General features: G+C 34.6%; 1 protein-coding gene across 4 annotated transcripts in view; it reads right to left on the reverse strand.

Annotated features, from left to right (window-relative positions):
• The window catches only part of LOC139983273 (uncharacterized), a 72,443-nt gene that overhangs the window by 44,298 nt on the left and 14,758 nt on the right, over positions 1-13,387 (reverse strand). The window contains exons 1-4 of one of the 4 annotated variants that reach the window (XM_071996723.1): positions 12,251-12,429; positions 5,700-5,764; positions 4,560-4,627; positions 2,766-3,047 (exon numbers count right to left, since the gene is read on the reverse strand). In XM_071996723.1, coding sequence (XP_071852824.1) covers positions 2,766-3,047; positions 4,560-4,620 — 343 coding nt within the window. In that variant the 5' untranslated portion in view covers positions 4,621-4,627; positions 5,700-5,764; positions 12,251-12,429. Of the gene's footprint in view, positions 1-2,765; positions 3,048-4,362; positions 4,628-5,699; positions 5,765-9,381; positions 9,577-12,250; positions 12,430-13,387 lie in introns of those variants that run through there. The other 3 variants (XM_071996724.1, XM_071996722.1, XM_071996725.1) reach the window with 3 other exon arrangements.

Below are 13,387 nucleotides of genomic sequence, written 5' to 3' on the forward strand. Positions count from 1 at the left end.
AATAAATAACCGACTCACCAATAAGATTGTATCAAATCCTAGTAAATCGCAGTAAATCGATATGAGTAATGCGCATTATATTCTGCCAGAGCTACATCAACATGCAAATAAAACGATATGCTTTAGGTTACAGTACCTTCTTCTTGAGCCTTAGACTGACCATCACTGGGAGTCTCCCTGTATGTTCCTCATACAGCTTTTTTACACGTTCCACGGTCTCATAATTACACATTTTCTTCAGCGCACTCAGAAGTTTCAGAATACTTGTTGGCTTTATTTGTTCTCTCTCTTCCATATAACGAATCATGAGAAGGCCCGCACTGACTGTAGGAAATTGTCCCAACTGACTGAGTAGCTTCATATCTAATATGTTTATTTATGAGCCGTTGCTTAAAATAGATTCATTCACAGCAATACGAAAACGCTGCGCCTGTATCACTGCCATATACAATGTACACACAGTATAGTGTTGTAGTACATATTGGTGTACTGGCTTGCTAACGAAGCCGGCAAAGTGATAGGCTAGTTATGTATGTCGTTATGGCATCGTGAAAATAATAGAAAGGGACGCAAAGAGCTGCTTTAGGCTAAATATCAAACAAAGAAAAAACACTAGTCTCTACCAATAGCATTGGGCATTTTACATAATTCCGTCATCTCACTCTATAGAGTGTGGAACTCTCAATGTAACTATATAGTTCATTTTTTAGTGAAAGAACGTGATCATCACCCTGTGGCAATACTTCCATGTCTTGCATGCTCTCATATGATGGTTAACCTGTCTGTCCACTGTTAAAACATGCAGACGTTGTACGTCACTTAGCCTGTGGGTACTCGATAGAATATTATAATGTGGAATTCTACGGACAGAAATTGTAATTTACTGTTTTTACTTGGTAACGACATTTCCCGTTACAATTCATTAGGATCGTCTCTATAACGCAATCACATTAAAAAATAAAACTGAATGGCAAGAATGCATTGTGGTTTCGATGATATAACGTGAGGCATGTAACATGAATCCCATGAGTCATTTAACATGACATAATGTATAGGGAAGGTGTACAGCATACTTGATCATATTAATACAGTGGAAACAGTGTAATGTATATAAATTCACAATGGCACTGGCTGTCCTATAAATGACTATTGACCTCAACAACAGGTGTCTTGCAGTAAATGAGATACATCGACATACTAAATATGTCAGCTGCCTTCATTGAAACTGGTGAACTCACGACTATTGAACTCCGCCGACAACTTCAGGCTTCAAGTACTCAATATGGTAAATTTACATACCAAATATGTGAGCTGTTCAAGCTTCTGTTGTAATTTTAGGTTTAGGAATGTGTTTTAGTGTAGAGTGACAGTTAAGAAGGGAGTAAAGGAAATGCGTTTCTGTGTTGTTGACCTCAAATGGCATTTGAACTCTACAAAAACCAAAAACCAATAGGCTTCTTTTACTCAATGTAGTACTTCTACACACTAAATATGAGGTCTTTCCAAGACTCCAATATTGAGATATCGTTTACAAGGGTTTCACAATTTGACATATGATGACCCCAAATGGCCTTTGAACTCTACTAAAAAATTAAGCTTATTGAACTTAATCTGGTACTTTTACACGTAAAATGTGAGGTCTGCCGAAACTTCCCTACGTGAGATATCATGTTTAAAAGGTTAATACAATTTGATATCTGGTGACCCTAAATGACTTTTGATCTCCCCCAAAACTATTGGCTTCTTGTATTCAATGTGTTTTTCTATATACATTTAAAAAAATGAGATGTACCTAAGTTAACCTTGACATATTGTTTACAAGGTTTTTACGATTTGATTCCTGGTAACCCTTATGAGCTTTTTGTATGTAATGTGGTACTGCAATAAACCAAACATATAGTTGGTAGAACCTTCTCTTCTGCAGATATCGTGTTAACAAGCTTGCCGCCACAAACGCGCACACCCACACACCTACTTTCCTTTGTTGACTCAGGAGGACATTGGCTGCTATCAGAAAATGCAGTTTTGAGCATTTTCATTCTGACTCGTACACTCCTAATATAATATATAAACAAGTGCAGTCCAGAGTAGTTTGAAATATGCTTGCTTTCTATGAAAACGCGCAACACAATGAATAAACAAGATCACTATCGACAATTATCATCTAACAATTATTATGGAGAGCATATAGGTAACGTTATTTCATTAATACACTTTGAATATTGCTGCAGACAAAGGGTTTACCTCTTATTTATTTATTGTCCCTCGGTTGAAGTTCATTTTATGTATTTACAAAAGCCGCATTTCTCTTCAAATCCCAGTCAATGATCTTTTTTTTTCTCAGAGAACAGAGTAAATACAAATATATATGTATGTATATATATATATATATATATATATATATATATATATATATATATATATATATATATATATATATATATATAGGGACTTATTATTTTCTAGTTAGCTCCCTGTTACATACTGGATAAGTTATTAAATTATTTTTATTATGATACTCCGAGACATCACACATTTTCTCCTTTATCTGGTTGTCTTGTTTTCAACCTAAAATCCTTCATTTTAGATATTCAAGTTATTCAAAGCCTATCGGGATCTATGAAAATGAGCGCTATTGTTATCAAAGCCACCAGTTAGGGCAACACTTGTTCATGATATAGCCCGATCTTCAGTACTTTGGTGACTTTTTGTCTCTTGTGTGAGTTACTTTAAGCATGACATGAATATTGTGAACAGATAATTACCTTCAAGAGGAAGACTCTGGCCTTTTGTTGCTTGGAAAGAATTTTGTATGCTCTCAGCGAGACCAGACAGATTCAATTGGTGTAACATGTTTACAAGATTTGTTATACTAGAAGGAGTAATATCTTGTCGACTCCACAAAAGATCCACCATGTCATGTCCAGGTGATTGGGATCTCGTGATGCGCTCAATCTTTCCAGGTTTTAATCCAAGGAAATTTGATATTTTCCTTATCACCTGATGGTCCAGATGATCAGCTAGATCGTTTTTGAAACGACCAAAACCTGCGACACAGAAACAAATGAAGGCGATGCAAAGAGGTTCTTTAAAACATTTGTTTGCTGTTGAATTTTAGATTGCATGATAAACAAGACATGCAGTCATAGTTGCGTGATGGAAACGATATGTACAATAATGAAAAACGCCCACACCTTCCTCCCCAACATAAACTTTAACACTAAAGAAAATAAAACATCAAGCTAAAGCGAACATAAGTATGAGAAGATATTCTCACGCAATTACAAGTAACGACACAAAGATTTTTTGCACGTCAAAAGGATACTTAACTTAACTTTACTACAGGTTATCGATAGTTGAACGTTATTGTTTGCTTTTCACTATTTTGCCACATGTGCTGAACTGTCATGCTGTCAGTCAAAAAAGTTAATTGGGTTTGTGTACTGTCGTAATGTATAAATATTACTACCATGACATAACTCAAACACGACATTTGCATCCATGCGTTACTTAACCCATGTAGTTAGTTACCTATATTGTTAGCAAATTTAGTACCAGTCTGTGATAATAGGCTGGTTTATGTATCTGTAAAATCGTTAGGTTTTCATCAGGGGCAAGGCGGAAATTTTAATTATTGCTCAAAGGCTTTTGACTCAAATTGACTTACACACATGTGTCTCAAATCAATCGTTTCTATCAATCTTTCCAGATTTGAAGGCAAGCAATTTGATAATTGTTGACTCACAAGAAGAGGCCAATGGTCAGGTAGGTCGACTTTGAAACCACCAAAACCTGCGACTTAGAAACAAGTCAGTGTTTAATTCTAGAATTTCCTAATCCTAATTGTTCCATCTGCACTATGCAGCTAAGAGTGGTTTGCATAGGATATGGTTAGCACACACAGTGAACCTCTTCTACCCTAGTCCAATATTTACTTCTCTGCCTCTACTCACTGAAGACACCCTTGCAAGTTGAATGTGTTTTTTTCTCAAATATATGACGTATAATGTGACCAGTTGTGGGCAAATTACTTTAAAAATACACGGCCTATGATGCTCTCTCTTGTGCAGCAAAAGACTAGAATATTTGAAAAAGTTTGGTGATGCTATTGACGGCTATGTTTTAAACGAGAAAGTCTAATCGGTCGTAAAAATGTTGTGTCCACTTAGTTATTCTAGAAAAGTTCAAGCAAATACTCCAGTACACAGGTACAAATTGTACTCGAGATTGAGGACAAGTAATGAATGGTATACTACAATTGTGTTATGGCTATTGCATTGTAAATGACTAGATTTACTGTACGTTCCGAGAGAAATCTTTACAATGCAGTCCACTGAGCATACACGTTTATGAACTGCTTACCTGAACATATGAATGTACACACAACCCTTGCCCGTCTTGCTGCATGCTCAGTTATGTCTTAAAATGTATGTCTGCTGAAAAAACACCCCAAAAAATGTAGCTATTGTCTTTAAGTAAAGAGTCTTTTTGATGCAAGGACAGAGAAAACAATAAATATGTAGGCCAATTTGTTTTTATTTTGACTGAATTTCTTTTACTTGCTGCAGGGTTTTTCTCTGTGTCGTTCCCGGTGCTTTGTGAGGGTTCCGCTTCTGCCATTATTGACCTGTAAAACAAAATGTAAAAAAGTTAACGTCAAGTTAACTTATTCACTTTACAAAAGATACCAGATTAATAAAACCACACTCGATTCACCAATTCAACGTCAGAATTATAATCAACTTCAACTTGCAGCGTTGACAAACCTTGTTTAATTTCCTGCAAACACATTTCAAACAACTGCCGATTTCTTGTCTATGTTCGCCTAGCAAACTTACAGAGCACAGATAGGCCTAGGGTGCGGGCATAATGGTTTGGGGTCCAGGGGCCCGCCTAAGGCCCCGGTGGACTCAAGGTGGGACCCCTTAGGGGGGTTCAGGGGCGAAGGCTCATGAAAAATGGTAGTTTAATTGCGTGATTAATGATACAGAAAATATGCAGTTGCGGGTCCAAAACACTGCATTCTGTTTCAATTTTCATTGAAACGAAACTAATAAACATTTTGATATGACAAGTAAGAGTAGCTAGAGTAGTAGTAGTAGTGGTAGTTAGTGTTATGATGTTGTAAAATGAAAGAGATTTAATTGGTCTTACAATCCTTCAAAAAAGTATAACTTAAGGAACTGTTTTGGTTCCAATCTCAAATTAATTAAGTTAGTGTCAGATTGGCAAATTTATGCGAACAATTAGTCGTAGAAGTTCAAGAAACGTAGGTCAAATATCCTTATAACGTTTTGGTGAGAAAAACACACCTCAAACTAACTGGCTCCTCCGCATGAGCAAAAAGAAAGAAGATAAAACTAGCACACAAAGCACTCCTTCATATGTGATAGAATGTTATAACAACTGATATGTTAGGGATATGAACGTAAACATTTTTTACTTATTGATCATAACGTAATGATCTTTTAATCCCTTCACTTTCAAAAGTTTGATTTCCATCAGATATCATGTTGTCAATATATGTTATGATATCCCCTTTAATTCGCCAATGTTACGTGATTTTGTCAAAGAAATGTAAAGATGGCTTCTCAAATAAAATTGCAAACGCCACAGTGTACCACGGATTGTGCATACAACAGCCTAGCAAAAATTAGACAACACACAATGCATGCAAATTGTTCAGCTTTCAAACTTACTGTTCACTGTCTTCTCCACATCTGGTTTGATGTCCACGGGATTAAACTTGGCATCTATATTAGGTCTGTAGTTTCTCATGTAAAATAAAAATGAAGGTGAATTACTTTAGGTGCAAATTCTTTGTAAAGTTCCACAGTCAAGACAATAAATGGATTACTCGAGATATCAATGGGTCTCCATACTGTTGATATTTTGAATGGTTAGTGTTTTAGCAGTTTGCTGTCACCCTCTTACGATCGATGGTGCAAACTGTATAATTGATATAAATGATTTGTACGAAGCTACCTTTTAGTGTACATAAAGCATGTAATGTTATAGTAATAATACGAAATTGAATTGTTGATTAGTCTGGCATATGAAAGAAAGAAACAAACTCAAAAGCAAGTTTATTATCATTATTTAAATACGACGTCACCGACAAAAAAAATTTGAAAGCATATACACAAATAACATGGATTTTGTACTGATAATAAACAAACATGGTTAGCACGTATTGTTTGAAAATTTAGATGTTGTATATAAACATCTCTGAATAATTACTTTTAACCTTTAATCATAAATTAATTTGACTATACACCCATGTAACTTATCAGAATGCTGATCAAAATCAAGTTCTTGCTTCGTAGTTATATCGGATGTAATTACTCTGACTGAACATGGTCTTTTTTGTTGTTGTAAATTTAAGGCTTTATGTTAAAAAAATGTTAGCAGCATTTCGTAGATATGATTTTCAATCACGCTCTGCATGTTTGTAGCAATCAACATTTTTGCCGCGATCACGTACACATACTCAGAGCACGGTAAATAAAATGTTCCTAAATTGTGTTCGTGCTTTGGCTACTTACAAATACTTCGATCTTAAAAGTTACAAAAGACTGGTGCAAACGGATCTGTGTCTACTTTAGTAAAATTAATTGATTAATTGAGAATTTTACTATGTAACATATAACATAGTCCATTAGTACTATGGACACCTCGCCAATTTGCCACGTATGCAGTACACAGACCTTATGTGATAATGTCATTCAAAATATGTTGATTTTTTCTAGAATAAAGTTTACCTTTGAAAGATATACTCTTAAACTCATTAAATATGTGCAAACTATGACGCGTTTTACTTTAATTTTAGACAGTAATAACCCTTAATTATAAGCCCATATACATCATTGAAATACTGTTGTATTCCTCTTTTCAAGGAAGACTGTAAAATGTGTCAAAACATTAAGAAACCTGTATTCAAACGAAGGTTGTGAAAACAAGGAATAGCATAACAGAATATTAGACAGTCACTTCATTTACATGATCAATGTGCATAATTAGCTAATTTGAATTCATAAAGAAACAATAATGTAACATATATGATTTATGAGTAAAGTATTGTGCTGCATTTCTTTAGGCAACTGATTGCACAGATTTTTTTTTTTTTAAGTCTACTAATAAAACGAAATAAAGAAACTTTAAGTTGTATTCTTTATTACAATTTATTTTATTTTATATATGCTCCGTCAATTTTTGAACACTTCTTATCAGATCAAATGAGAAAGCACTCTCAGTTAGTCGTCTTAAAATGTTGTATATGTGCTTAAAGGAGCTCAGCGAGTTACTTTTTCAGCTTAGGTGAATATGTGCAATGATGTTTAGGCTAGGTATATATTAAACAGTTTTAGCTTTTCTTGGAATAATGACATTATTATGCAAATTTATAGTCAAAGAACAATGGAATTTTGCATCTCTTTATAACGCAACATTATTTGTTTGGATTAGGCTGTATGGCGGAAGATTTGGCAACTATACAATTCATTGAGCTCCTCTAATATAAATCATTGTCAGCAAATGTGTAGAATCATTCGCTCCAACCCAACCCTCTTCCACCAATGTTTCCTAAATACACATTCGCAGTTACAACAACACCAGTTTGAACCCTCTTCCCCATGTTTTATGTTATTGTTCTCTATTTTCTTTTTATTGATCTAGTTTTCTCTTTGCTTAGAGGTAGGATATCTAGGCTAGCATGTCTCAGGAGATCTCTCTTTACAGTAAATCCTCTATCAGTTAGGTAATATATCCTAGATCTACTAAATATTTAAATAAAACAGAATATTTTGTGATAAGTACATCTAAGGCCTTCGTTCCCATGCTATAGAAATAAATGTTATCACAGCTCCCAATGAGCTTCACATAACTGTCAATGCCACTTATAAGGTTGGTAAGTTCTGTCGGAGCATACCATGGCAGCACAGATTCTCCCCATTTTCCATTACTGGAGGACTGGAATGAGAGAAAGAAGTTATGCCTCTTCCATATCTTCCAGGAACAAAATACATTGAGTACTATCTTATATAGTTAATGCAAAGACACATACGTTTTAGAAAAGGTAACAGTTGTACTACAGTTAGGCCTAGGTGTTCACTTGGAAACCAATGGCTTAAATACTAAGTCAATTTTTCGATAACCATTTACCATATTTAAATGTTTTCAGAAATATTGTTCACCATATAAATATTCCAACAACAAAAACTATTTGGCCAAACAATGTCGCATGAGTATGAATTCCTGGAAAATTATGCTTAACAACATGTAAGCAAACAGTTTGCTCCTAACTTTGCTTTGACTTGACTTATGCAGACAAGCTGCCAGGTTAGTGCACTATTAAGGAAAGGAGACTACATGTGTATAACAATAATAATAATAATAATAATAATACATTGGAGGACAAGTACTTTACAAATATACGCGACCACGAATGATCATTTATATATTGTTCAAATAAACACAGGCAAAGTGACTTGAGAACACAACTTATCTTATTTTCAGTTGAGCTCTTCAAAATAGAACAATGTGCTTTGTAAGTTCGTTGAAACGGACACAGCCATCCAAAACCAACCTGCATTAGGTTAGACATAATCGTAACACAGGCTATGCCCAGAGACCCTCTCTACGTTTCAGTTAAAGCCAAAGCAAAGAACATAAACCCTTTTTCTTTAGACATAGTGTGTTTATATTATAGGTTACGCCTATGCCTATATAACTTTGCATTATCATCATACCATAGAATGTATGATCATAGGTCCTATCTCAAGCCTTCATCTATTGTATACAATGTACTAGCCCTAGGCCTACTAACTTTAGTACAATTAGCCCAATAATTCCTAGGCTAGTAGTAGGAGTAGTATTGCGCGTTATATGCTTACCTTGTGCTCTTCGAATTTGGCTACCAAATTCAACATCCCAAGCGCCTACAGTAAGACTTAAACCGTACAGCATGCACATTATAATAAAGACACAGAGCTCACGCGAACGAGTGTACAGATTAATTGCTTTGTATAGTAGTTACGCGTCTGTCTAGTAAAAGGAGTACGAGTTATCTGATGTAAATATTGAATAGTCCTACCAGATGTAAACGGATCACATGAAGTCCTTACGTAGTATCAATCACCACACACTAACTTGTGGAGCAGAAGTCCATTTTGTGACGATAGATAGGCCACAAAAGGAAATTTCATTATGTGACAGTATGAACTGTCACACAATAACTTGTGAATTTAGTCTGTTTATGCGGTCAGAATGTAACAGTGTAATGACCGTGTGACAAATAATATGTTCTAGGATATTAGGTGGCAATGTTAATAGCGCCACATAAGGACTTGTTATTGTCATTATGTGGCAGCAATTTGTATTCACATAATGAATAAGATCCCCATCATTTGTGTCCCGCTTGGATCACATAATGACCTAGATTCACGTAATTTTTTGTCCCGGTTGGCGTTCCATACAGTCGGTGATATGATCTCCTTTGAAAGCATGAAGAGAGTTAAACACTCTTTTGATATTGTTTTCGTATTTTTCTGTATATTAAAAAACGTGATGTATTGCTTGCAACCCCCCCCCCCCTTAAAAAAAAAAAAAATCGTGTGGTCTCCGCTTTTATATCCTGTGCGCAGACATTAGAAGTGCCTGTCTTCAAAGCAACTTAGTTCAAAATTCGTATCGAAATATAAAGTTTGTCAGTTTGAGATATTTGATGAATTTGATAACACCATTCGCTTAATAATACTAAAATACAAAACTTGCGGAACAATAGGAACACTAAAGGTATATGTTAAAGTTATCCATACTTCATAAATATGTTAATTGTATATATCTCTCCAGTACAAATGTTCACTACGGCTAATTTGGGCCTAACTTGAACAATATATCTTATAGTGATATACTTCTATGCTAGGCCTTTACGTGTACTACGATATAGTCAGACAGTATAAACAACCATTTAGCGAATTACGCATTATCTGAGGTTTGCATACTTAGAGAAAGTATACACCGGTATGATACGAAGGTAAAATTGCAGTAGTCTTGCCACTGCTAAGACTACGAATAAGAAGTACCAGGCATGCCCCTAATTTTGTCTAGATAGAAATAAAATTATGTTAGGGGCCTAATAATGATCTGCTAGATGCTACTGCATGGTAATAGGATTTGAGGATTACTTTTAAGTTCGATAAATAACATGTTAGTCTAGGCCGAATGCTTGTACCCTCAAATATAGCCTAGTGAAAAAGGAAAATCTATCCCACTAGTACAGATAAAGCTTTTCGATCATATGCAAACTTGATTCAGCTAGCCATAGCTGTTGCCAAGTGCTAGATGAGGAAGAGTCTGTAACACTGTTTGATTCCTAGTATTATTTCATAGAGATTTTAATGGACAGAAATACTTCTCAGAAATTCCTTTTTGTAATGAGCACATTTTTTGAGGGAGGGGGGGGGGAGTGGAGTACTTGGAATTACGACTACATCATAGCTCCTGCATTTGGTGCTAGGGGCATACCTAACAAGTGCAAGTTCACGTTGATATAGCTAGCATAACTCCGGTTGCAATGATAACATGTGATATTAACATGGAAAAGAAACTTTTGCTACATTCTAAGTTAAAAATGCCATCGCAGTAACATCCCTAACTCTAGATATGGTTCTTTGAATGTAAAGTATTTTGGGCAGGAAATCAGTTCCCTTCTACATGAATTGCTAGATCACGTAAGGAGGGTTATCTGTGTAACCATCTCAGAATATTATCTACACATTTTTTCTCATTTACACTAAGATGTGACGATGCATTTTTAATGTTCTCATATGTTTTTTGGCATTTAGCACTTCATCAATATGCAATAGTTATGTGAATACATCATTGGGGACACATGATATGTACAGTTTTAAGGAAAGAAAAATTCTACTGCAACATTGATAATACTAATTTTTCTGTTTATATATGTCATCATAAAACATCATCAAATATTGAGAATGTGTATCTCAGCTAATCATAATGCTACGAGGATGTGGTTCTTAACCTAAAGATGTAAATAATCTACAGCAATTGTGTTTGACAATATACTTTAGCCTCCGGAATATAGGGTCCACATTATGGTTCTCCACCAAAGAAAAACTTCTCAGCTTTTTGTGAATATTTACAATTGACATCTGGAATTTTCAGGAGAACCAGTTTACTACCATGCCTAATTTAAAATTTCTGTTTAAGTTTTTACGGTTGTAAAACAGAATTTTATTTGCCACTAGTTGCTCTTTAATATTCGTAAATAACCGTTACACTGCAGTGTATGCATACATCCTTAGCGTATATACTACGATGGTACTTTCGAGATACACGTCATTATTCCGAAACGGTTTCTCTAATGCGCAATCACGGAACTCACGTAAACAGACAACACCCCAAAACAGAAATATAAGTACGGGTATGAAAATGTTGTGTTAAATCACATACATGTTTTGATACATAAGCATATGCTTTACGATATTGTACAAAGCTTATGCACTAAGGATTTGAGGCAAACACATGCATAATCATTTTGATAAGAACCAGTACAAACTGGACTTCAAATGTATTCTACCTTCATATTGTAATGGGCTTTACTTCCTCAGATTATGTTCTATTTAAGAATATATATAATTTATTTCCAAGGCAGTATTGAAGTGTCTATGACCACTATAAATACGACGTCGTATCTCCATTGTTTACCCCCTCTTAGCATTAAAATGACAAGATAGTCCCCTCTCTGTCGCTCTACTTAGAGAGGTCGAACTGAAGAGTGGCAAAATGAACCTGCTTGATGAACAGTTTAACATCGCCATAAAATAATATTAAATACAGAATTTTAACAAAATGACATCCATTCAAAATTGGGATCGGAAGTAGCTACTTTTTTGCTCTAAACAAGCCTAACAATTGACAAAGGCTTACTTATGCTAGTGACGAATTGTGAAAAAAAAATCTATGTGTCTGAGTGAATATACGAGAAGTAATGTTGACAACTCTATTGCTATGGTGTTACTCTAAGTTAAAACCAAATGAGTTGTAGCCTTGCTAGATTGGTCTGTAACGATAGAGAGGAAAATATAATACTACGTTAATTCGCTTAATATATGACCTAAATGTAGGCAAAACGTACAGTATTTACAGCGATGCGCTACTTGGATTGGTCTGATTTTTAATTACGACTGGGCCTATGTATGAAGTCAGAGGTAACTTAGTTTTTACGTACACGTCAATTCTACTGATCCAATCTTCTCATAAAACAAAGTAAAAAACGGCTCCGTGGTACATCTAAATCACTATGGCTTTCAGCACGAAGCTTTATAGTTGAAGTAGTTATAGAGTGTGTATGACATAATGCAGCATATAGTTTAGTGCAGAGCGCAAACCCGCAACAGATATTGCCTTACGACAGTCGTATAATAATCACACGATATATATATATATATATATATATATATATATATATATATATATAGATATAGATATATATATATAGATATAGATATATATATATATATATATATATATATATATATATATATATATATATATATATATATATATATATATATATATATATATATATATATATATATATATATATATATATATATATAACTATGGATCCTACCTTAGGTCGACAGTTACATTGACTTACACACTAAATTTAATCTAACCCTAACCCTTTTTTCTAACCCTAACCCTGCAGCCCGACCCTAACCAAAACTTTTAAATGAACGTTTTAGAGGACGGAGAACATTATAAAGCTATTTGCGACAGCAAAAAAAGTGTCTTAAAATGGTAGTGAAAACATTAGGTCGACACTGAAATGTCGACCTAAGGTACACTGTTGACCTAAGGTACACTTTTTTACCATAAACTGTCGACCTAAGGTACATATTATGCTTATATATATATATATATATATATATATTATTAGAGAAAACCAGAGAAATAAGATATGACTCATAATTGACAAATAAGGAGTAAGTTTTAGAAAATATATTGGAATTTTCGGTCCCCCTGGGACCTTCGTCAGCAATACTTGGCAGTCGAATGAGAAGTACAAAATGTGACACAATGAAAGTATGACGCTAGATAAGTGAAAGTTGCAATGATGGAATTAAAACCAAATAAACCATGACTATACAGGAAGCGGATTAAGGAGCAAAGAACGGATTACATATGCTTGTAGAACTGGTAGTTGTTAAGGGGTCCCAAGTCTATGTTGAGGCCGGTGATGTGAGACTTCATACGAAAGATCCAATCGATTTCTTTACGTTTACGTTCAGTAGTTGATTTGAAGTTCGAGGCAATTAAAATACATTTTAGGTTTTTTAGAGAATGACCATGAAGATTGAAA

Source organism: Apostichopus japonicus, chromosome 16 (assembly GCF_037975245.1).
Source record: "Apostichopus japonicus isolate 1M-3 chromosome 16, ASM3797524v1, whole genome shotgun sequence".
In the NCBI taxonomy this organism is placed as follows: domain Eukaryota; kingdom Metazoa; phylum Echinodermata; class Holothuroidea; order Aspidochirotida; family Stichopodidae; genus Apostichopus; species Apostichopus japonicus.